Source organism: Syngnathus acus, chromosome 9, assembly GCF_901709675.1.
Source record: "Syngnathus acus chromosome 9, fSynAcu1.2, whole genome shotgun sequence".
Classification (NCBI taxonomy): Eukaryota; Metazoa; Chordata; class Actinopteri; order Syngnathiformes; family Syngnathidae; genus Syngnathus; species Syngnathus acus.
In genome coordinates this window covers 9,251,928-9,277,852 of record NC_051094.1, presented here as the reverse complement: position 1 = coordinate 9,277,852, position 25,925 = coordinate 9,251,928, and the positions used below count along the sequence as shown (strand labels likewise).

Sequence of the window (25,925 nt, the reverse complement as noted above, 5' to 3'; positions counted from 1 at the left end):
AACATGCCACCATCTTTATTAATGACGAATTATAGCGTGTATTATCCTAGCGTTTTGCTCCTTGCAGAGAGAAATACGACGTTTTTATATCATTTCTTTGGTATCATAAAATGGTCAGCAATATTACTATCTCCTTGAAATGCAAACGGTTGCAGCCAAAATATATATTTTTTGTGTCCGTTTTGTGTGTAAAAAGAGAAATTCTTTTGATGTTACAATAACGTATACCATTTAATATATATTATATATGAGCTCTTAGAATATAATTTTATAATCATTTGTCTTACAATACAGTTAGAACTTGGCAAAAATAAAATTACAAGTTTTACCAAAATAGCAACGTTCCATAAAAACATGAAATAAAAAAGCAAATAAATGAGACAACTAAAGTAGGCTTACTGACATCAGTTTGCATTCACAAAGAAACATCAATGCAATTAATTTTACCACATTCATCAACAGAGGCAATAAATAGGAAGCTTGAAATTTGGGAAATTATTATGAGTAATAACTGAATGGTTAAAAGCACATAGTATTTATCATCATCAATGATTAAATATGCCAAAACATTAAAATAGCTGCTCTTCATCATATTTTTTGCAAACAACATGAAAAAAAGTCACAAGCATGGACATGTTTCTTTTGTACCTCATTAGATCACGTAAAAAACGAAAATCATCAGTGTTCTCTATAAATTATGTCATTGCTGCAACAAAAGAAAACTGATAAACAATACAAAAATTCAAGTGGTATGATGGACAAAATACAAAACTCTTCCCAGAACAAAAACACCAAAAGAACATGAATGACTGACTAGTATATGTGGAACGTGCGTTGTTAAATATTTTGATATTTACTTATCTCACGAGTAACAATTCCCACACAACAAGGACATCCCGTTTGGCAGGAAAGCAGCTTGAGAACATTGGAAACACTGAATATAAAATCACTGACGTGGTAACTCGGCTCTAAATAGGTTTGAAGTGTGTCTGTAAAACTAACATTCTTCTTTCCTTCCTTCACATGTGAGGAAAAGTTGGGGAAGTAGTATATATATATTTGTAATCTAATCTTGTAAACCTTGGCTATTTAACAAGTTTAAGCAACATACAGTACTTCTTTATCAATAAGTAGTCATTCAAAATAGTTGGAATTTATCTCAGTTTTGTTTTCAAATGCGCAACTAACCTAACGTTTTGATTAACATTGACACTTAAAGGTTTGACGTAAAACACAAAGATGTATTTGCAGATACTGACAGGTACTTTATAAAGTGTAATATCATAGACCTGTTGACTACACAATTAACATAGAGGAGCATACTGTACACTCATTGAGGCTCGATCAAGGCTGCAACCAATGATTGTAAAGGCATTTTGTTGTACAGTATAATGCATGTGTGTTTGTTTGTGTGTGTGTGTGTGTGTTTGTTTGCGTGCGTGCGTGCATGTAATGCTGCTACAAATGATTACACTTGATTGGAAGGAAAAAGAGGACACACGTGACTATCACTTGTTCTCTATCAGCATCTGCACCTTGTAAACCAGATCTCTTGCCAAGGTCAAAATCTGCTTGATATCGTGATGTTCGGCCATCTCTGAAAGACAAAACCTGCGTATTAATATCATGAGAATGGAAAAAAAGCCAAAAGGTAAAAGGTTTAATGTAGAAAAACAAAATTATATTTTATCAATAGTTTGATCACTCATGGTTTACACATTTACGACATGGCTAATGAAATATCACAATCCAAATGTGTTTTTTGACAACAATCTCGCGAGCAGCAATAAAGCCTTGTGTTTTACCGTTAAAGAATTTAATAATTTCAGTGAAGTCCATATTGTTTTCCAGAATGATGTCCCTGTAGATCTCTACCAGGGCCAAGGCAATGAAGAGGACAAAATGACTAGAGGAGGCAAATTTGGCCGCCCAGATGGTTTCCCAGACTGCAAAGACATCGTCGTAGACCAGCTCTGCAAGAAAAAGCACACAACGGGCTTGAGCCAAAGAGGTAGATTCTTTTTTTTTTTTTTTTTTTCCACAGCGAGTTGCATTTTCTCAGCAAGATATTTCTAAATCCCTTCAAGCACATCAGGCTAACAAGACCAGTTGTTTGACATGTTAAAACCCAGACATGGCTTACGGAGATCTCTCGCTCCTCTAATTGGCACAAACTCTGTCGTGTTTACCTCGTTTGAAGTCTAAGAGGAACCAGCGGTAGCAGAAGTAGAAGTGAGTGTAGTCTCCGTTTTGGTGCATCAGCTCAAATAGCTCTGAATCCAGAATCTGCATGAAAGGGGATCAAGAGATTTTCAAGGAAAAATAATCAGAGAAGTTGCTTGGAGAAACGGTTAAATTCGTGTGTGACGTTGAATTGATGAATTCCATTTACACTTGGACAACTAGTACCGGCTTGTATGAGAACGTGGCTGATACTGCCTTACTTGGATCAGAGAGCGCATGTTGGCAAAGTGCGTATCCATCGCCCCTCCATGTGGAAAGTTTTGATTCATCCTCTTCATGAGCTCCGTGAAACAGCTAAAGGCCAAAGCCTCTGAAATAACGAGGGAAGAAAAAGATGCCGCGAGCCAGGAAGGCAAACCAGGAAATAGAAGAGGTGAAGGAAGGTGGTGGTGACTCACCATCATCCAGAATGACGAGAAGCGGAGCCAGCAGATCACACATACCCTGAACGTATCCGATGTCGAGGTGCCTCCAGATATAGCTGCAAATACACAAAAGAAAGATCCTTCCGCTGCTTTTATCCGCCACGCTGACTCTTCAGTGCTTGTACTTAACATGCTGAAGATAGATGTACTGGAGAACACAAGTGTGTGAGCTGCAAATATGAGAACTTGGCACTTGCTTGACCACTGTTTGAAATCTTTATTTTTCACCATAGTGTGCCATTTTGTGTTCTTATTTGTTGTGGAGGGGGGAGCAAACCTGGCAACCCACCAGGACATACTCCAAGAAATAAAACTGTAGCAGTTTTAAAAATGGATGGTGAAAACGTGTGCCAGTTGATTGTTCCATAGTTTGGGAACAGAAAAGACTATCCCTCAAACCGAGGCACCAGGCAGGGGCATAGAAATGATACGAGAGCATTTAGATATTTGAATATAAATCGCAATTTCTTTAAATGTACTCTCAGGTGCACAGGCAGCCAGTGGAGGGAGCCCAGAATAGGAATTTTACAATTAAAGAATAAAGTACAATTATTATGAGAAGGAAAAGACTTTCTGGCGAAAACGTAATATCACTTTATTATTCAAATGTTTAATTCTATTATTTATATTCTTGAGAATAAATAAAAAATATGAAAAAAAAAAAAGTTGTAATCTTAGAAGAGAACAGACATACGTACAATAAAGTATTATTACAAGAATAAATTCTTAATCTTATAATGCTTGACTCTAAATGTATATATCATATCATACTCATGAGTAAATCAAGTCTGTCAGTGTTGTACCTGCACATGATGTTACGGAGCTTTTCCAGGTTTGCAGGAGTGAAGTACCAGTAGTTCCTGTCACAGCGCTGTACATCCTTTTCAATGCGGTGCAAATTCAACGTGTACAAGTCTAAAAGCTCTTGCTGAAAGCAGAAAAAGAAAAAAAAAACGTACGCATGAGCTCACTGGTTAATGCGTAGACGATAAATATGAAAAGATTCTTAGGAAAGAGCGGTACATACGGAGAAGGCGCCTCCTGCAGATGCTTGGGAGCTGGCTTCTGCGCTGTCTGCACAGCCATCCAGAGACTCAAAGTGAGGGTAGAGGCTCTCCATCTCTGGCTCCTCAGACAATATGGACTCAGTGCCTTCCGGACTGGGCTTTTCCTGCCCACCCTCAGGTCTCAGATCCGAGTCTTCGGAGGATGACAAGGGCTCACAGTGAGCCTTCCTGCTCCAGGGCGCCATGGAGACATTGGCTTTGGGAATCTCCTCCATCTCTATGGCTGAGGGAGACTCGTCAGACTCAGTCAGGACCTGCGCTTCGGCCTTCTGAGAGGCACAGTAGGCTTCTCTCGCTCTTGACACCCGAGCGTCTGCTGATAAAGATAGTTTCTTGTCAAGTGTTCTGGGATTTGGGACGGCAGCATCTCCTCTCGCTTCTTGGGATGTCTCACCTTGGCTGGATTTCTCTTCCACTTTGATCCATTCAGTTTGACGCTCTCCTGGAGTTTTTGTTGCGTCTTTGTTTTTCAGTCTTTCTTCAGCGTGATCTTGGGATTCGGTACATGTTCCTGGTGTCAACATACTATCTTTGACAGGCACTTTGCTTCCTTCAGTCTCCACTGAGGAACCACCTCCATGCTGAGCCTCCTCTACTTTGGGATCCGCTGACTTGATGGACTCTTCCGGGTCATTTTGCACTTCAGTCTTGGTCACATTGGGTTTCTCACGTTTGTCTTGCTCTGTTAGACCTGCATCCTGAGGAGGTTTGGCCGAAGCTCTTGGTGCAGCCTCGGGTGCGGCGCTGTCCTCTGTGCTGAGCGAGCCGTCCGACAGGCCGGATGTAACCGAGAAGTTGCGGGAAGAGGGATGCCCAGAGTCAGGAGAACTTGGGCCGTTCTGAGCTGTCCCACTGGTCATCTTTGGCACCTGCTTGGCTTCTTCGCTCTTGGATTCTGTCTCGATCTGCTCCACCTCTTCTACAGACTCAAACACCTGCAACAACAAGCCAAAGGGAAGCCGACTACTCCAGGGGAAGGGATGGGATGATGTGAAGAACTAGCAGGAAGAGAGTGGAGGGATGCTGTTTAAAACATCATGCAACTTTACAGTTTGATCTTGCTTAAAGGTGATTACAAGTATATGTGGAATTTTTGATTGTGTTACTTGCGAGTGCGATACCTGTGTGCTGCTGCTGGAGTCACTCTGCAGACGAGCCAGACTTTGTCTGTCTGAACTCTGGGAGGACCGTGACTAGTAGATAAAGACAAACAGGCCAAGAAGTCATTGCATGAACTAGCAACAATTGTCACTTTCCTGATTATTTGATTTGAAAAGTAATTAAGTGAGATTACAAGTTCCACTACGTATTAGTTACATAAATACATACATACATTAGTACCATAAAACTGACGACCGATTTCACCAATAGTTAAATATAACTTGGAAAGGCATTTTTAACACTTCAATTTCATTTTCAATTAAAATAAACCTTTTTTGACCTAATTAAAAACGAGACTATGAATTTTATTCAATATAAGCTAGTTACTTGGTTTTATAAAAACATTTTTTTTTTGGAGCTGTTAATATTGTCATGGCATGTAAATTAAAACACCATTGTTATGTGACATGTAATGTGCTAAATTGTGAAGTCCCAGAATGCTTCACTTTAAGATGCAAGCACTAGTTCCACTTGATGATGTATTCTATTGTGTATAGTTGTTTGCTTGTTTTTGTCTAGGCTTTTCAGGATTTCTAATTTGTTAGTTTTGTTTCATGAAGGAACTATGTGATCCCCATTCAAGCGTTTTTCTGATCGGCGCAGTAAATGACATTGCAAGACAATACTTGGTAGCTTTCTTTTGTATTTGAATAAGATTATCCTGGCCCTACCAACCTTGAATCTAAATAACCGTTCAAATACGTTTCCTTGCTTGTAGCTGTGCGTCACCTCATTACTGACGGTTGAGTCATGATGAACCATCTTTGAACTGGTGCTGTCCATGCTCGCCCCTGAAGAGCACTTAGCTAAAGCTGCAGCGTGTTGTTCCTTCTCCCGCTGCCGAACGATCTCCTCGCAGCCGAGCCATTCACGCATGGTCTGCTGGTAGCGCAAGCGCACCTGCTCATCCACCTGCAGATAGAAATCAAGTGTCAGTGTGGGAAAAGTTTTCTGGAAGAAGAAGAAAAAAAAAAAAAAACCTTCATTGTGAATTATGTCTCACCTCTTTCCTTTCTGTTTCAGACATTCCAAATCGGTAATGCCCCAAGAGGAACGGCCACACTTGCTTACGTAAAGATGGGTCCACACCGCCGAAATAGACCAAACGAAGCAGCTCTTGCTCCTTGTAGGTCTGAATAAAAAAATGTATACATTCTCACTTTTATGTACAAAACCTAGTATGTTTTTATTGCACTTGCCAGCAAATGATGGATGTGAGTCTGTAATGGTTCTCACTTGATTGGAGATCAATGTAATTTGCTCAAAATGGGAAAAAAATAAAACATTATCGATAGCATGTTAATTTCACGAGCCAGGAACACGCTCGGAGGATTTAACGAGCCGATGTACAATCCCAAATGTGGACAGTTATACTGACAGAGCCATTAGCGACGCTTCATGCACACTGCTGCGAGACTAATGATGTGTGCAACATAATTAACAGAGAATGAGCTTGGTTGAGACGGCTGAGTGGCAAGCCTACAGAGAGCGGGGGGGGGGGGGGGGGTTGTGATGGGATGTGCCTTTGTGTGCCTATATGAGGAAGTGCGTCAATGGAGATTTATGGGAATGCTTACATTACAGTCTTGCAGGAACATCTGCCACACATCTGGAGTGAGTCCTTGGTATGCGTCGCACGGCACGTCAGGCGACACAATGGTGTGATTGACGAGAGCCGAGAGGTGAGTGCGCACGGTGGACAGGTGACGGCAATACGCCAACCCTGTTTGACGAGATAGGGCAATTATTCGATCCTTCTGCGGAGGCTGTTGATTAAAATTAAGATATCACCGCTTTAAAGTGTGTCCGCAAACATTGTTATAGGCTATTCAATTATTCCATTCACATTTACTGCATAAGGAAATATTCCCTGTTCTAGATTTTTCTCAGCATGGATGAGGCACAGAATGTTAGAGCGACATTATTAGTTTTAAAACATCCTGTGCCTCAGATAATGAAAACTTCCCGCAGATTAGTTTTGTCCACTTTCATTCAGATGATTTATTACATGCCCAAAATGTATTATTTCATATTGATGATTTAGTTCATGACCAAAATGTATTAGTATTTCATATTGCGAATACATTTTCAAGAGAATCTTTCTCTCTTTATATCAGAATTCATTTCAATATATCATCAGAAACTAGCTGCATGCAAACTGCATCCAGAATGTAAAATCAATATTGTCTTAGTATATATTTTTCCTCAAATAAAGGATAAAAATGAAGAAAGAATTATTTTTAAATGACCTTTACAATATTTACACACCATATATGCCAAAATTGTACCGAGGATGGGAGAGTTGGATCTATTTAATGCCTGCCCCAGTACATCCTAACATTTCGCGATGGGTTAAGGTGCGAAAGAGTCTGTGGTGGAATTGTGACAATTCTCTCATTTCACTATTTGATCTCCAGCATTGGCATCATAGAATGTCACGGCATTACTCTATGTCCATCCCATCAGGTAAGGAACACATTTTGAAGTAAAAACAAATTCAATCAGTTCACAGGGGCCACTAATAACATTTTTGGTCAAATAATATTTCTGAACCTAGACTTGGATTAAATGAAGACCAGATCATAAGACGCCCCCCGGAAATCTCGAGACATGATGGCTGCATCACCTTATCTTTCTTTCGTCTTTCCCTGATGTGCCCAACATTCTGGAACAATTGGTACTGATTAGAGCACATAACCTTTTTCCATTGCCTCATTGTTCCTTGCTTTACGTAAGCCCCCCCCGCCCAAACCACATGACCTTCTTCCATTGTATAATGACATGGAGAAACTGTCTACCTTTTGCTGGTATCGACATACGCTTTTGAGGGTCACAATTCCACTGGAAAGGTGAATAGTGTGAAATGAAAAGTTCACATACAGCCATAAAATGCCCTAGAGATGATCTGATACTTCATGTTGTCACATAGCAGCTTCAGAGGAGTCCTGAAGAGAAACAAGAACAATTTCACATCTCTGCTCATCTTTACATAAACATTAATGTTATATTGTCGTGGCGGTTAGAGCAATGCCTCCAGCGGAAGTTAATGAAGCTCTTTATCTAACTCGTGCTGTCATATGGAAAACACCGACCAGATGCCCTGACTAAGTTCCAATTACCTTTTTATTTGCTTAGCCCCTTCTCATTTTCCCCACGCATTCTCATGTCAGTGGGGAAAATGTCACATATTTTCCTACCCTATTGCAACATCCTGCTGTTGTCTCCGCATGCACAGATGTGGCCAGCCAGTGACTGTGCCTCAGCAAACCTTAATCGGTTGAAGCCAAAGCTTATCTGAAGCCTTAATGTGATTATTTCCCACCTCTCTTGGTTGCACCCTTTGGGCGTGGACCCATCAGAGAGGCTTCCCTGGGAGCAGGATGAGCATGAAGACTTCCTGAGACTGGGATGCCACATTGCAGAGCTCTGGTCCATCAAATCTGGTGGAGTCACTGCAAAAGGCACACACACACATCATTACTGTCACTGTCAAGATGTAATTGCTTCCTGTGCACATTAGCAGTGAGATGAGTGACTAATGTCATCTTAATTATGCTATTCAATGCACAGAAATCTTAAAAATACAAAATTATCTGCACCGTTGGATCACAAATAAAGTAAATCTAAAATTATCATGCACACAGTTGTAAAGACTGACAACATCTAGCAAGAAAAAAGAAATTATTTAAAAGAAGAGCAAAGGAGATAAAGCAAGCAAAAGTCTTTCTGGGCAGAGCGCCTGTAATTAATCCATCACTTGTCAATCCTCCAGTTAATTGAAGGCTGCGTTGTCACAATGCATGAAAGAAGGTGTGACAAGGAAATAGGATGGAGTTAGCGGAGTTTTATTATTGGGGCACTTGAAAAAGCTTGACCAGAGGCACAAGACAGGTCAACAGGATATTAGATGTTGGGAATGAAGACGGACAGACAATAGCAGCTGTGACAGCATTAGAGCCTCTGGAAGACAACCAAAAATTATAATATATCAAAATATAATTCTATCAGATGTGGCAGAACACTCATCCAACATTTTTCCCAAACCTCCAATTGTAATCAATGGAATCAAAAACAAAAATCGACACATATTTGTAGACTGCTGGAAGAAAAAAACAGATGTGCACGTACAACAAGAATCACATAAACTGATAGAGAAGTTGGTTTTTCCCACAAAATGATAAAGTTACAAAAACAATACATAAGTGAGGAGAAAATGTATCACAGCCAAGAAAAAGACATGGTTTGTAAACGACAAGTATCTCACCAAAGTCTGACAGGCTATTTGGAAAGAGGATGCGGAAGACATAGTCTGTTGCCTCTTCCTCCTCCTTATCTGAGACGGAGTCTGTTGATCCAGATCCCTGAGGAACTCTCTTCTTCAGCTTCGGGAATACCTTCCCCTGCATCAATAAAAGAAGAAGAATTTAGAGTAATCTGAGAGAACAAACGCTATAAAGGGCTGCTTTCTAGAACTTCCTTTTGATTCAAAGAAACAAAAAGAGCTGACATGGACACAGAAACTTAAAAGAGACTTAAACTTGACAGACATGTAAAATTTCAGTCCAAAATGTACTTTTACATTGCTTTGCCGAATTATGTTAGACTGAACCTTTGCCAAAACAAACAGAACTATGGACAAACCCCCGCAAATAAAAAGCTAACCTTTTTGGCAACGTTTATAAAAAGCAGAAGAACCAATTCATTCATGTGGATTTAGGATGACGAGCGTCTGCATGCCCGCGATTATTAATAGCCAAGCGTGGGTGTTTTCTATTTTTCCGTTTGCTTGCACTGCACACAATAAAACAAAGGGGACCTCATCATGTGTGCCGGTGCATGTAGTGAGAACATAAAGCCAAAGAGTCATCAGCTCTGCACTTCATCTGTTATTGGTTTATTGATCAGATAAAAAATGATTTAGCACGGGCATTGTTCCTCCGTAACAATGGCTAATTGTTTGAGGGCATCGGGAGAGATGGGATGACCTCACGTGCTGACCTTTCCCCTCTGAGACCAGAGAGGAGGATCCAGCTGACCGTGCGGAAGCAGACCATTTTCCAGGCAGGAGAGAAACTGAAGCAGGTGACCTCCTTTAGGGAAGCGAAGGGGAGGCCTTTGGATGCCATCCTGACTGACCAGCACCACCGTGCCCCCACTTTCAACTGCAGGAGAAATGTTTTCAATCTCAAGCGTCATTGCCAGGTTGAATAAAAAAAACTTCAGTGGAAGAATTTCCATCCCCTGCCAGCCTACCTTGTTGATGGCAGTGCAAGTACACAATCTCTTCAAGAGGGATTGTCATGGCGTAGTCCCAGTACACACTGCAATTCATCCAGTGAAAACGATATTAGTCAGGCTTGTGCAAAGAAATAACCAAAGGGCAATAATCAAACCTTACTAAGAGAAAGCACACAGTCACACACACAACCACCGACAGAGGAATATTACGTTGCTGGTTGGTCTGACTGTGTCTCGGTCAATAAAGCACCTGCAGGCTGCCTGTCTGCTGAAAAGAAGCCTAATTAGATGAGCTGTGTTTACTCTGCATACACAGTCTCTGGGACACTCGTACGCACACACTCACAACACACACACAGTCAGCAACAACCGAGTGTTTTTAAGTCTCTCGACTGACCTTTCATACTGGCTTCATTTCACTCACAACACGTACACACCAACATGGGACATCAACGCAAACACACAACAATACATCGTCACCTTCGTTCATAGTCTAAGTCACCGACGGAGCCGTTCATAAGTTGATTGGGGGTCCACTTCAGTGTCATGAGGTCAGCCGTCTGGTGAAGGGAAAGGTAACCCGGGATAGCCTCCATGTCGTCCCTCTGCAACAATGAATTACTCTTTTGACTTAAAATCATATTCAATACAACAGCGGTGGGCATCATAATTATATCAAAGATTTCTAGAATTTTTGGTCAAATGCTTACAGGCTGAACGAGCACATTGTTTTTGCCAAACAGCAGCGTGGCCCTGTTGTTTTGATGCAGTGACTCCACGTAGTCGCGTGCTGATGGCGACGGAGAGGGGCGCTCGTCCATGCTGCTGCTGGAATGACGCTTTTGGATCTGAAATATGATTCATTCCAAAGAGCAGGAATAAAAATCACACAGTACGTAGGTACAGAAAATTCCATTTACTCGCTGTGTCAAGTCTAAATGTTTAATGTAATGTTTGGTCTTGGCACACACTGACCGACTTTAAACGATTCATTTGAACTTGACACACCCGCAGTCAAAGAAGAATAAAAGCAATTTGTCAAGAGGTGACAAAGACATAAAGGTGCGCCTAACTCTTTCCTTACACACAACGCAGGCCTCTTGGTGGGCGAGTCCTGCCTGCAGTGACCACTGTGGATGCGATGCCTTTGCACCAACTCGTCAGCCGAGGGGTCGGTCCAAAAGTGGTCGGCGGTCTTCATTTTTGTATACTCCAAAGCGCAAGGTCCCACTGTCACAGGGGAGATGCACAATTAAATCAGGAAGCCAGCTAACCATAACCTCAACACACCTCCTCGCTGACAATGTAGTTTTTTGGGGACATGGAAGCCAATTTCATCCTGCAAGGAATACCTCTATCATTTACGCTACACGATTGGCTTCAACCATTTGCATCGACTATTTAGGAAAACAAGAGACAACCATCTTTTTCATCATAATTTGTAACATGGTGTAAATAGTCAGTTTGATACTGTCAGAAATGTTTTCATTTAAAAATAAGGTATTTATGCAGCTGTAAATAACAGTGGAGTAAAAACATCATTGTATAAAAGAAGTAGAAGAAGTGCTTGAAGCTGTAGAAGAGTAGTCTGGGAAAGCAAGTTTGACTCTGGGGAGAAAACTTGGAGATCCTTTGAAATAAATCTTTTGCAGATTCAGTCCTGGAACTTTTGTGACGTACCTTGTTCGCAGCTGTGTGATGCCATACAGCACATCACAATAATAAGCCTACTGCAGTATTAAACGAAAACCTCTCTGACAGTCCCAATCAAAACAGATCATTATTACCATAATTATGATGAAAGTCATTTCTTTTCATACAGCTCTTGTATTAGATTTCATCACATTATATATCAAGATCCCTGAGTACTACACATAAATATGATTAAATCTGAAATTAAGGTCCTTGCCACAATTCACACAAACGCTTTTAGGCTTCAGTAGAGGTACAATTAACGCCACAAGAAAGGGTACGGAAGAAAAGCTTTTAGTCTGAATTCAGCAGCTATGATACATGTATGAATGAGACAAAAAAACATGTTTGTTAGAAAACTCCAGTAAAAGCTTGCTAATAAAGTCACAAATTACCCAGCAAAGAAGCAAGGATAGGTCCATCTACAGGGTCCATTAGAACAGCCTCTTTCTCATAATATTTACTGGAAGACAGATAAATAGGAATAGAATCAGGTAGGTGGGGAGGACAGAATGTTCCAGTAACTTGCACATCCACATGACATTTTACACTTTGTAATGCACCTGCTGTTTTCCACCAAGAAGAGGACAATCTTGTCTAGGACCTTCTCGAAAAGAGCCGTCCGAATCCATAGGTTCTTACTGGCCTTTGGCGTGAGGCTGGGAAGCCGAGGCATTCTGCGCAGGCTGTCCTGGCTTTGCAAACTTTGGCTTCGTCTGCAAGTAGACATGATAAATTGGAGAGAAATAATGACGTGACAGAAGCGACACGGAATCCTTGTCTGCTGTCTGCTCTGCGTTGCTCGCTCACTTAGTCCCCATAATCTGCTCCAGCTCTTGGGCCTTCTTGCACAGTTCCTCAGCGGGGGGAAAGCTCTTGCCCACCTTCATGAACAGGGCGGCGATTTTGTTGCTTCGGAGAAAGCCTGCCGCTCGACGTTTCAGCCCGTGCAAAACACATGCCTCCACCGCAGCTGTTTCAGCACACGAGGTTGGAAAAAAAATTATTATAATGGAGTAAATAACAACGTGCTTTTTGCCAGTAGATTTTGTGCCACAGGCCTTCCATTGATGGTCTTTTCTTCAGAATATGGATAGATGAGATTTTTATTAACTTAATTGATGAATTACCATATTCAGTGCCATAAATGCATGTGCATGAAATTTGCAGATTAATGCAAATGTATTGATTTGTGAAAAATATGATGACTACAGTGCAAATGTTTTGTTTACTGCGATAAATTAAACCTAAATGTAGCTCAAATTAGTTTCTTAGATTACAATGAGTGAGTGGTATAATGCGATAAGCAAAATGATGTATAGTAATGTGAAAGTAAAAAGAACAGCTTTATATGAATGTTTATGCAAATTTAGAATGTAGTATAATAATTTGTGTAAATGTAAAAAAAAATAGCTCTCATTATCGGAATATATTATGTATTCTATAATTAGAGATGGATAGAGCAAGTGTGTGTGCTATCGTACATTAGAATAATATGTAAATTTAAAAAGTAGCCCTCCACATAATTATTTGAGTGTCGTAAAAAGTACCCAGTGAAAAAACTACTAGTATTAATTGGTGACTTAACTTCTTTTTTTTTTTTTTAATTACCGCATGAACATAAAAAAAGAAAAATAACTAAAACATGAATCTGCAAATTTAAATGCCAAAAATATCACTTTATACTGAAAAATAATAAATATAATCTCACATTACAAATCATTATGAAATAAAATGAATTTTAGGTCAATTCAGCTCCAAGTAGAATGGTGCCAAAAAAATGTTCCACCATTAATGTGACTTGTAAATACTCAAGTAAAAAAAATAATAATGTTGCCTCTTAACCAAGAACAGTAGCCTAAAAACTGCTGTTAACTGCATCCACATAAGCATCTTTGCAGTTTCTTCCCTCTTCCACATGATATGTCCATAACAGGATAACACACTTGAAGAATTTAGAACAAGCAAAAACGCCGACTGCCCTCTGCTTGATGGCCTACATGGCAGCACCTGAAGCTGTGTTGACATTTGAGTCCTCTTCAGGGCTAATCCTATGCTTCTGTTCACACGGGGGCACATGGAAGACCACGGTTGCTGTGGCAACCCCTGTTGATACTGCGATAAAGCTTCGGAAGAGCTCGCCGAGGGAGGGGCAGCCGAGACTCATCCGCATCACAATCTGTGTTTTCATCATCCTGACTCCTTCAAACACAGCGTCTCATCTCCTGCATCCTGCCGCTCTGCAAATGCGATCGCTGTCACCGCTGAAACCGCATTCACAATGGCTCCAAGCCAGGTTCAACTTCAGTGCTGCCAATAAAACTGTCAATTTCCAACAAAACTGTACCACAGGAACAAGTCTGCATCTTTGTTGATTATGACATTCTCCCATCTTCCTCGATTTGTTTTCTTCAATGTTTCCCTTTTGCTGCTTTTTAGCCAGAGCCATTACTGTCGTAATCTCACAAAGTGTAATCTTTTGCAAAAATGTAATTTACCATCAATGATACCGATTGTCCTTGGAGAAACAACAAAAACATAAAAGAATACATTTAGCCAAGTATACAGCGGCTATAAAAGGTCTACACACACCAGATTAAGAATGCGACATCATCATCTCAGAACTATTTCCGCAATTAACTCATTCATTGCCATTGACGGCTACAGACGTCAAATATCCATTTCAATTGGGCGGACAGTGAATGAGTTAATGTAACCTATACGCAATTTGTAAAACTAAATGTCAAGAAAAAGTAACAAAAAATGCTGTGCATGAGTGTGCATATCTGCGATGAGTCTGTGTTCAAAATTCGCCAAATTCAAATCCATGTTAAATGGAAATCAGCGCAGACCTGCCTTCAATTATAGTGCCTATGATTAACACCCCCAAAAAACATTTAAAATGAGCTTTTCATGACATTTTATTGCTTTGCTATTCTAGCAGAAGCATGTATGTTTTGTTCCAACATTGCTTGCTATTTGGAACTCTTCATAATTCCCTTAACCTTGACTAAAACCCCAGCTGAAGAAAAACTGCTCCAAAGCAGGATGCTGCCAATGTGTTGCTTGTATTTTTAAGGGGTGTGTCGACTTTTTATAATCACTGTATGTCCCGATAGAGGTCGACATCCATCCATAACGCAACGTCTCTACAAAATTTCAACATTTAACACCTGTCATATCATTTATTTTCACGCCACAGTATTTTTCACTGTGTCTCAAGTGTTCTGAGTTTCTGCAGGCAGCTCATCAAAGTAGCCACTATGTTGAAGGCTAATTGCTCCCTGGAGAGCCGGCTGAGCTCTTCTCCCATCCTCCATTCGCTCAATTCTAGTCTACACGGACGACAACCCAAAGAGGATGGTAACAAGAGCCACGGTGACATGGCGAGAGGAGGAGGATGAAGAGGAGGAAGATGGCAGACAACAAGACAGAACATGGAGAGGGGATTTGGTGAACTGCTTAGTGCCCATTAAGATAAATCACCATAAAAGAAACGCTCTCCTCCGAGTGACCAGTCGGGCTTTTAAAAGATTCATTGCGTAATGTTTATAGTGACAGCGAAGGAACTTGATGACTCTTCCACGTAGGCACTATTAAACACAAAACCTACCACATTAAATATTAAACACACTAAAGTGTTGTGTAAAAGGAGACGTTCAATCATATTTGAATAAAATGTGTGTAGTACCTGACACCGTATTTACATTGGCTTTCACGAGCTAAACTGTCAAATTGACCCAGACTGAAGTTTATTTCCTCGTAGAATGCTAAATGAAAGAATTCTAATTGCACGCACCACAAAAAAAGATTTGAAATGTGAAATCGCTTTTATAACAATTTGTAGTAAAACCTTGTGTCTTTCAAGCAATTCGATTTCATTTCCTCTCGGTCCTCTAGTGCATTTCCCCCAGGCGCTAACATGTTCATTGATGTGGATTAAGGATTAAATTGAATTAAATGTCACGGTGACCGCAGCTTCAAACAGTTGTAACTGTTCTGACATCTGTTTGGAAATCAGACAAATTAACTTTTTTCATTATCATGCCATGAGGTAAGGTCTCAGAAATGCTTTTAGTGAACTACAGCTTTTTGTTTCGATTCCTACTTTTGTGTTGTAAAAATTAGTTTTCATTGATAGCCTTAGTTGTAATCATTTAATATTTCGTAAATACAGATAATGTAGGTTGCTTGTTTTAGTTCTATTTTTTTAACAGTGGTAAACTTTTATTTTTTTGCTCATGTTGAACTGTTTCATCGCCATACAAATATCAGTCTGTACAAAGTGATAAAGTGAGTGCCACAAATAAATCTTGTTTGGTCTGAGCCACGCAGATGACAAGTGTGGCTTGCACGTGGGCAGTGTGTTTTTCACACACAATAATAATATCATACTTCACTGCCAGCATTTGGTGAAAACAAAAAAGAACTTTAAATGCCACTGGTTAAACACCAATTGAATTACTAAAATGTTGTGTTGACAGCCAAGATAATCAAAAACAAATGTTGGTGTCTACTAAAAACTAAAACTATGTTGCTGTTTCAGCAACATAGATGAGCGCAGTCGATTTGTCGATAGTCACTCCTAGCCAAGTACTTTTCATAGGAAGCACTTCAACATAAGTGTGCAGAGTAATCTTAGGAGCAATTAATAATGTTAATCAACGGCCTGTTCCATTTTGGATAGAGAAGGCTTGGCAGCATTTATTGTGCCTTGGAAGAATCGAGCCGAACATTTCAATGATGATAAAGGTTGATCAGTCTACTACTATATGTCCGAGCCTTGGCTATCAGATAGAACTAGATAAAAGTACACAAAGAGTACATCATTGCATCTAGTGCACTATACTTGACATTCCTGAAACTTTCCATTAATTAGTTATATTGGATGCTTTTGGGTAGACTAATTATATCTATGATCACGATTCCCTTGGAAGAAAAATTGACACCGACTGGCATACCGGAACAAATTGTGCGTGACTTCCACTAAATTAATAAATGGGCTGCCTTACAGCTCATGATAATTAGGTTAGCACACAATTTACAATAATGGGTTGCCTCTTTCCGTTATCTTTTTACTTAATGTACCTTTAACAAGAAGCAAAGTCTCCGCCTTTCGAGGCGTTATAAACGTAACATAACAATACATTTCAATGAAATGGAATTTTGTGAGCAATAAAGTCAGGAGACACACGAAATGGCTTTTCTCTCGCAGGATTGTTCACAGTGTTCCAGCTACAGTATGTTTGCTTACTCACCACAAAGGGAAACAATATGGCTGCTGTCTTCATGAACAAATTTCCTGGTGACTGCTTCCTCCATAATCTGCTTCACCTGTCAATGACACGGCAGATGCAGCATGACTCACTCATTAATATGCCACAGATGCACACACACGGTCTCCGAAGGGATTGTTGAATGAGTGATAAATATATTTCGGAATAATCAGATGGATGCTGTGGAAAAAACATAATGTAGACAAATGAGGCACTTCAGGGGTATTATCGACAAGTTAAAGAGAATAAAAATGGAGTGGGATGAGTGCTAAGTTCAGTTGCTGAATGAGTCACCATCTCTCACCCAGAGGATCTTTCCAAGGAAAAGTGTGACATTTACAAATAAAAAGGAGATTTCATTTCTACATCAGCCTCCTTTTCCACCTTGGGTGGGAGCAATTGATGATGCATATTGCTCGGAGTTCTTTTCATGATAACATGGGGGTTGAGGGCGTGCTGGGCAGTAGGCAGGGGACACCCTGAACCGGTTGCCAGCCGATTGGAGGGCACACAGAGACCAACAACCATTCGCACTCGCACTCACGACAATTTGGAGTGCTCAATTGGCCTATCAAGGATGTTTTTGGGATGTGGGAGGAAACCGGAGTGCCCGGAGAAAATCCATGCGGGCACGGAAGAACATGCAAACTCCACACAGGGAGGGTCGGAGATTAAAATTGAACCCGCACCCTCCTAACTGTGAGGCGGACGTGCTAACCAGTGCCCCACAGAGCCGCCCTGGTCTCAAGGTAACACTCGTAATTGGTCGTCATGGGGATCTAGATCGAGTCCTCTCCTGACAACAGCTAAGGAACACTAGTTAAGAAAATTGAATAAATCAATTGCTGTGTGTGTGTGTGGGTGTGTTTGCCTTTATCTATAGGCCTACATGAGTAACAAAACTACGTCAATCGCCACGGACATTCATGTGCACATCACTGCCAATAACCACATCAATCTTAAATTATCAAAACAATCCGCTCAATATTTATGATTTTCAAGTCAAGTCAAGTCAAGACTTGATTGACTTGACTTGATTTATGATTTTATGGAGCTTAAGCTCTTTCCTTAATGAGACAAGAAAGAGTCATTGAATGTAAATATAATTTCAATTTGATGATTTCATTCAAATATTTTACTCATCTGGTACAAGCTTCAGAGAGTAGCAAAATGCGGCTGGGCTATGGTCTTCATCCTGGCAGACCTCTGTTTGGCACATTCTCCAGGCAAAAATATTCTGCTCATTCTAGCACTTGGAGATTCTCCAGCCATTTATACACTAATGAAAACTGACGATAGCTATGCGGGCTAGTGTTTGTGATCATTATGCATTTTATCAAGGGCAAACATTGTTTGAACTACGGAAAGGAGCTGTGAGTTTGAACCATCCTGACAGCTGTGTAGGCCGGCCGGTGGCCGTGCGGGGTTTGAGGCCATCTTCAAATGGATCTACAGCCTTTGCAAAAACAGACCCTTTGAAGCTAACCATCGATAGATTTGCTGCTCTTACCGCTTTTGTGTCAAAGAGGCATACAATGGTTCACAAGCATTTCTAGAACTGAGACTTTAGAAGCTCAAAGTTCTATCATACAGTTGCATAATTACCAGCTAGCTGTCAAGAAAGTTCATTTTATTCAGCCGGTATCAACAAAGTCATCAAGTCACCATCAGGCCAAAACCATTTTCTCAAAATGGCCAGCACTAAGCGGAATCTGATGACATTTTAAGTATAGCACCGGGGGCATTTCTTCATGGAAACAGTGTCCGCACTCTTCTCCAGGACTAGCATGGACACAAAGTTAGAGACTTGCAATATATGTTGATCATATTAGCCCATAACGGGTGTGACAGGAACATTTGTCCGAGCAAGTTTCCAGTTTTAAGTGCCTGCTCTTTTCTCAATCGCTTTCATTGGCTCTTTCCCAAATAGAGCGGTGTAATAATGTTTTGTAAAATGAACAGTCTAGTGGGTCTGTTTTACTACCCCTTGAGTTTTGAATAATTTATTTTAAAATAATAGAAAACAAAAGGGAACAAAAAACATTTGAAAGCCTTTCTTTCTTTCATGATTAATTCACCAGCCTGATTAGATTCCTTGACTTTTGGCAGCAGTAATCTTTAGTTCACATCTCTTATTTGGGTTACTGATCAGGTCTCAGATGTATTCCTTAGGCAACGGTGTCCAAGCACAGACAGCCTGCAGGTTGCTATGGAAACGACACGTGTTGCACAGTAGAGTTCCGCCAAAGACCATACGTCAATAATATTCATTTATCTCTAGGAGTAACTAAATGAAAGCAGTCCCTCAAATATTAACCTCACAGGAGCTAAGCCTTGTCAAAATTCTGTGCTCATTTGGAATTGCAGAGAATCAATCTAGACGATTTGTCGATGTTATTACTACAACAACTACATCTGTGGTAAACCTTCTGAAGCCCAGTCCAACCACTGACCATCACAGATACCGAAACAGCGAGATTTGAATGCAGACAAAACGAAGATGGCCCAAATCCCACGCCCGCACGACTTGGCCGCCGGGAACAGAGTGTAAACGTAGCCGCGGCTGTGACAGTTTGATCAATGTGTGTTTCAGCAGCCTGGTAAAATGAGGCTGCTCCTCGATGCACTGCACCCAGAAGGCGTCATTCAGAGTGATAAAGGATTTACGGACTATTCCAATTCACTTCGGCAATAGCAGAGCCAAGAAAGTAGAGGATTCATCTACCAATCTTCATTATTAATCGTCTCTCTGGCACTGTTGAAGAAGAAGGAAGGATACATTCCTCTTGTTCATCCATGAAAACTGAAGATGGGCACAATAATTCTCAATGGTTACGAATCGTTTCAATTATGTGGAATCGAGTGTTGATTTATCTTGTCTTTGAAAAATCGAAGCAAATTGGCATGCATTACTTGGCTGCCACAAGAAAACACGCCGTCGATACACTCTAAACTCATTTGCGGCCTGAAGAACACGATGGCAACGATGGAATGTGCATTATTCTGTACTACACTGCAATAGCATTAGAACATGGGCTCTGAACAGTCCAAAACATTCCCAATTAAAATAAAGAAAATTAAAGAAATGATCGGGGGTTTTTTTGTTGATCAGTGAATTGTTGTCAAATGTCTTTCCCAAATGCAGACACAACTGCTGACGTACACTATAAAGGCAAAATAATATGAAAGCGAGTGAAATGAATTCCACTTTCCACGTTCACGCAACCATATCACAGCCTGAGAGGAGCTGACAATGCAATCTTTGCCAAACATCAGTCTTGACCTGACATTATTTTACAGAATATATATGAGGCTGCTACCCAGTTGAATTGAAAAGAGAAGCTGCCATCATTCACACAGTACATCTTTAATCCTTAAATGTCGCACCAGCAGCCGCTTGTGACTGAGTTTGATTTGAAGAAATGTATGAACTCATTAAAGCCTGTTCTTTATAAAACACCATCTTCTCTATTCTCCCAGTACAGCCAGATCAGATCACATTCAGATCCATTCAATCCTGTGAATATATTTCCCAACGTCGGTATCGATGATAACAATAATGTTTGATTATTTCCCTTCAGTAGCTTCTACGTAAAATCTTCCATCTTTTCTTCGGCAATGAACACATGTGTAGACACACACAACAGAACACAAACACCCGGTGACACGGAAAGGTTATATATATATATATATATATATATATATATATATATGAAAGCTGCAGCAAATAAGAGGTCTCATTCAAACCGATTTTGTGCCAGAAGTGGATTCTGCTGCCTCAGACATCCTGTGCTCTCTCGCTAATGGCCCATGTTATTTGACAGTGCGTTTGAGTGGACTGATTGCATATAACCGAGTGGAAACCGAAGTCGTCTACATGTGTACAGATAATTAAAAATACAAGAAAGAGTATGAAATAGTCAGTCTTTAAAAACATAATCACAGTCAGCTTTAATTGACAGAGACTAATTCGATCATTAAAAAAAAAAAAAGCATTTATATTGCAGTATTGTGATTGCGGTTTCTGACACTGCCTCACTGACGTCACGAAAGGAGAAGAGAGTCAGCGGTGAAATTAATGGAAATTCCATTCATCCATTCCAGCCATATCTTTATGTGCTTTCAACGAGGAAAAATGTAATTACACAGTTTTCGTCTTTATAAAAAAATACAGAATGAATAGAGTGTAAAAAAATAGAGTTTATGCATTGGAATATTATGCTTTTATTCATTGCGTTGCTCTTTCTGGTGTGTGCCCCTTGGCCACAAGGGGCAGTATAATACATACAGACATAGCATACTAGGCATAGATTTGATGATGAAACACAGAAGAGAGTCGCAACTCGGCTGTCGTAATCAGCAGTAATTTTATATGATTTGTCTGTATTTCTTACCAAATTGTTTGGTAATACCAATTATGCAACCGGGCAAGGAATGATCCACGACATTAAAAGAAAAAAGTAAGTTGGGTTAATTGTAGTAGTATAGCTTATACCTTCATTACTACCACAAAAGGAAATTTTAAGTTTTACAGCAGCTACGCGGGCAGTTGGATAATAATAATATTGGATGAATTATTTGTGTTGTGTTGGTTCGAAGCCAATAGCAAATTGTTCCGCTCAAGATTGGAAAGAGCATTATTCTGCTCTGTGGCACGACGACTCAAGCATTTTCTGATTAGAAATGCAATGTGTTTTTAATACAGTTTTTGTTTTGATTTGAATGTAATTGCCCTCCACAGCTCTATCTTATATTATATCATTCATTTGTATAGTGAGTGCAGAGTTCATCGTGGAAAGGGTCTGGTTGACTGATAAGAAAACTCACTTGAAAACTAATCAGACTACATTTTCAACACTCCTCTTTTCACAACTTCCTTGATTTAATCTCAAGACGCAAACCGGAAATAAAGCACCTTCCTTTTTTGACCATACGCAAATAAATGAAATATATTACAACCAAGTGAAGTCTAAAATAGCAAAAGCAAAAGACTGACACTCTAGTTCACTGTGATTGTACACCAAAACATAACAAATTGCTCCCGCTGATTTTTTTCTTTCCAAGGTGAGGCCCTCGGTGTGTTGGGGATCTCCATAGTAACAAGGTGGTTAAGGGAGAAGCTCCTAAGCAGAACAAACAGAGGGAAGCTCCGACCTCAACTAAAACCAGAACAACATAGTCCGCTGCAGACCGTTAGGCACTTAGCCTTTGTGTTTATCATCTATTTCCAATTCAATGAATCATAATTATTTGATGACGAACGAGTTGTACCTTGAACATTTGCATACATCAGTGATTCATTTTGGCTTGTATTGTCCTACGTGCCTTGTCTAAATGCAACAGGATGATTCATACAACTGTGCTTGTGACCAAAAAGAAATCTTTGACGTGTTCCCATTTTTGCTGCCTAGTTTTGATAATTGGTCTCTAGTCATTTGGATTTAAGTGGAAATTAAACGCACGCACGCACGCACATTTTCCCAGCGTCGGATTGGTCTATCTAGGCCTATCTTGTCCTTCAGGACAAAAACATGAATTTGGATCCTCCTCTCCAATTCCAAAGAGCTGTCTGAGCAATTTAATGCATCTCTTGGCATCCTAAAGCAGAATTTGTCAGAGCTCATTTTACAGTGTTCTGCATTGCTTTTGTGTCCATTATGTTGCTTTAGCTATGATTGTTTTTAATCACGTCGCTAATGATTTCCATTTGGTTGTAAGAGGAACTTTTGCATTGATTGCATTTAATTGCCGTTTTGGATGTGTGGACCCAGAGTAATGAAACAAACAGCACACTTCCAGAGACAAACAACCCCACGCTTGGATTCTTCATCCGTAAAATGTCACATAAAAACCATCGCCATCAGAGATGTCACGTGAGACTTTAGTTCAGTGAGCGTAACTGATTAACTCCTGTTTTACTCGTTATGGCTGAGAAACGTGGTGCAATGGTGGTTATTATGTTAATTTTAATATTTTCACAAATAGATTTACTTCATTTTAAATTGTGGGCTATAGAGGTGTGGCCATTAATTGGTTAATTGACAACTAATTGTTATTCAAATCCTTTGAATTTCAGCCTCTCAACCCAGTAAATATTTTCTAATTTGTGTATGACTCCATGAAATCAGACTTATTATTTTCTGGTGAATCTACTACTACTTTTACTTTGCAAAACAATAAATCAACATTTTTGGCAATTTCAAAGTAAAACTTGTTTTTTCAAAAATTATTCAACACAACATTTACGTATTAAGTGATTATTGAAATAACTGTTAGTTGCAGTCCTAGTGGGCTAGTTTACTCACTAGTCAAATAAAAACTAGTTTTCAAACAGTACTCGGGCATGCTGTTAATTACATCATTGCTGTGGCATAATTAAAGTGTAAAAGATCAAGCTAAGACTAGTTCACGTTCTGCAATAAAATCTTGAACAAATAGCTGCATTATAATAACGTTAGATTATTTTGAGATGAAGGTGTTTTATAAATCAAAACAAATAACACATTTTGGCATGTGTCATGTAGTGTTACTTGTATCATCTCATGATATTAGAACATTTATATACACAACAAATTGATGAATTACTAGTTTGCAAATCAGAAGTCGAATTTGAAATATATACATTTTGATAGAGATTTTAGCATCATGGACATTGAGACACATAATTTGCTTTTGTGGGCCATACCAAATGATATGGCAGGCCGCAATTGGCCCCCGCAACCTGAGTTTGAAACCTGTTGTGCAGGCCACTGTACAGTAGATAGGGAGTGATTCTGAGCAAAGGCAAAGTTGGTGTTACCACAGTAACGTGACATGATACGCATATATTTCAGAGACTGAACAAACCAAGAGTAGCTTCCATATTTGTTCTATTGCACGTCACACACAACACACACACGCACACACACACAACACACAGTTTAATGTGCCAATGTTGCAAGCAAATAGATTGGTTGACAAAAAGCTGTCGTTCCCTCTGCTATTGACACCACTAACACCTGCAACACAATCTGTCTCATGCATACTACTTCGCCTCACGCACTCACAAACACACGCGCGCGGAGGCACACGCGCACACAAGCACGCGCGCACACGCACCCGTTCGCCGCGCCCGCGCACAATATAATATAGTTCTACGGAAGAGAAAGAGGGGTGGACACTACTGTACTTAAACAAATTTGAAGAAGCATCCAACACGACAGGTGTTATGAAGACGATGAAAGACAATCAAGAGTACCAACGTGTTTTTAGGGTTAGGAATTTTAAATGAATTCTATTTCACCTGCACCACCACCCCAAAAAAAAAAAAGAAAAAGAAAAATTAAAGTGTTTTGCTTTTGTAGCTAGCAGAAACCACCCACCTCTTTCTTGACAGTGCGCAGCAGCTTCTGGCGCGTCTCAGCTTCTAACGACACAAAAGAAACACATGGCATTTTAAAGCTACCTCGGCTCAAGCTTTATAACCTGAAAATAGTGCCATGTCAACATATAGATGCTGGACTTATTCGCGATTCCCACCTGCCATGATTGTTGCCATGGGTCCTGTGTTCCTGCACGCGCAGCACCTCCCATCAAACAGAGACGTGCGACTCCAAGAAGTGCCTTGCAACTCCGCCTCCACCCCGTGAGGACCCGCCTCTTAAAGGTACAGGCAGGCCTTGCCCAAGACACTTGTGCAATCCTCTGTTTGATTAAAGGGTGGACAAACACTTGAAGTTCCAGGGCGACACTTTATTAAAATTGTTTTTTCGTATATTTTAGGCCGTTTTAATCATCACCATCACATTTCACACAAAAGCCAATGTGCTTCTCACAAGCCAAGATACAAAACCTACAAGCACAGACAACAGTTAACAATATCTAAAAGCAAAACAGAGAAAACAAAAGTAGTTTACAAAAATTACAGCTCAATTCATTATCATCAATATCAGTGATTAATTGCTGTTTTGGTGTGTGACGAGATCCAAAATTGATGTAAAAAGTTTTGTTATGGGCCCATCTTGTGGTGCATGTGGCAAACTACATACACAAATTAAATACAAACATGTAATGGCTCCATGATTCTTCTTACTGGTTGTTGAGAAATACAACAAGCAAATGTAACTTCTTATCATATTGTATAAACATTATGCATATCCATATCTATGTTTTTTTTATATTTTCTACATAAAGGTAAAACACTTTAGCTATGCAAAAGCATGGGGACAACAAGAAAATTCCACATTCCTATTTATCCTCATTGTGTACAGCAAAACTATACGAAGCAGAGACTGAGGCAATTTATAGTAATTTCCCACCACATACAGATGACTAATCAGTGATTAATTATATTTCTCCAAAAGAGTAAAACTACCAGCATTAAGTGGGTGTATAGACATCATTATTCCAGATGGTGGAGTCTGAGTCCCACTCTGCCTTGGAGGCACAGAGCTGTCAGGTGGATCACTTGGCGAAAGAATGTAGTGATTATGCAGCATGACAGACTGAGCAGGTGGATGCCCCCCAAAGATGCTTTCATGGTCTCAGCATCAGAATAAACAAAATCCAACTGAGAATGTGAATGTCAAGATGGACTTTTGGCAGCCCAAACAGTGTCCACATCCAAATATGAACTGCAATCCATTAGTCTTACAGATCACTTTAAATCCAAGCAAGGTCACAAAAACTAGCAAAAACAATTTAAAAAAAAGAAGAAAAAAAAAGGTAAACAGTAGTTTGAGGATTGTAGTTTACTTTGCTTTATTACACAAAACGTAGTGCTCCACTTTTCTCTTTTCCCCCATGAATGTCAAAAAACTAAAACTAATGAAAAACCGAATCAT

The 25,925-nt window shown here is 39.9% G+C and overlaps 1 protein-coding gene across 4 annotated transcripts; it reads right to left on the bottom strand.

Annotated features, from left to right (window-relative positions):
* Nucleotides 1-204: 204 nt before the first annotated feature.
* sgsm1a (small G protein signaling modulator 1a) lies at nucleotides 205-24,701 on the bottom strand. Of its 4 annotated transcripts, none has more exons than XM_037259232.1 (26): nucleotides 24,622-24,701; nucleotides 24,465-24,508; nucleotides 17,086-17,161; nucleotides 12,638-12,800; nucleotides 12,391-12,543; nucleotides 12,223-12,290; nucleotides 11,220-11,365; nucleotides 10,846-10,983; nucleotides 10,616-10,740; nucleotides 10,151-10,218; nucleotides 9,896-10,059; nucleotides 9,162-9,297; nucleotides 8,220-8,349; nucleotides 7,778-7,842; nucleotides 6,475-6,620; nucleotides 5,901-6,029; nucleotides 5,627-5,809; nucleotides 4,858-4,929; nucleotides 4,131-4,734; nucleotides 3,697-4,052; nucleotides 3,473-3,597; nucleotides 2,643-2,725; nucleotides 2,445-2,554; nucleotides 2,190-2,286; nucleotides 1,806-1,973; nucleotides 205-1,597 (listed from the first exon to the last, which is right to left on the bottom strand). In XM_037259232.1, the coding sequence occupies exons 1-26, from the start codon at nucleotides 24,638-24,640 to the stop codon at nucleotides 1,509-1,511; spliced, it is 3,657 nt and encodes a 1,218-aa protein (XP_037115127.1). In that variant the 5' UTR covers nucleotides 24,641-24,701; the 3' UTR covers nucleotides 205-1,508. The 4 variants fall into 4 exon arrangements, with proteins under 4 accessions (XP_037115127.1, XP_037115128.1, XP_037115125.1 ...); XM_037259233.1 differs by having other exon boundaries at nucleotides 3,697-4,049; XM_037259230.1 differs by having other exon boundaries at nucleotides 3,697-4,734.
* Nucleotides 24,702-25,925: the final 1,224 nt, after the last annotated feature.

What these genes read in the sequence shown, in the direction of transcription:
- sgsm1a (XM_037259230.1), bottom strand. An exon ending in AAATAGCCTGTCAGACTTTG is followed by an intron (nt 8,350 to 9,161) that starts GTGAGATACTTG and finishes TGCCTTTTGCAG; the next exon opens with TGACTCCACCAGATTTGATG. An exon ending in ACTCAACCGTCAGTAATGAG is followed by an intron (nt 4,930 to 5,626) that starts GTGACGCACAGC and finishes TTTATCTACTAG; the next exon opens with TCACGGTCCTCCCAGAGTTC.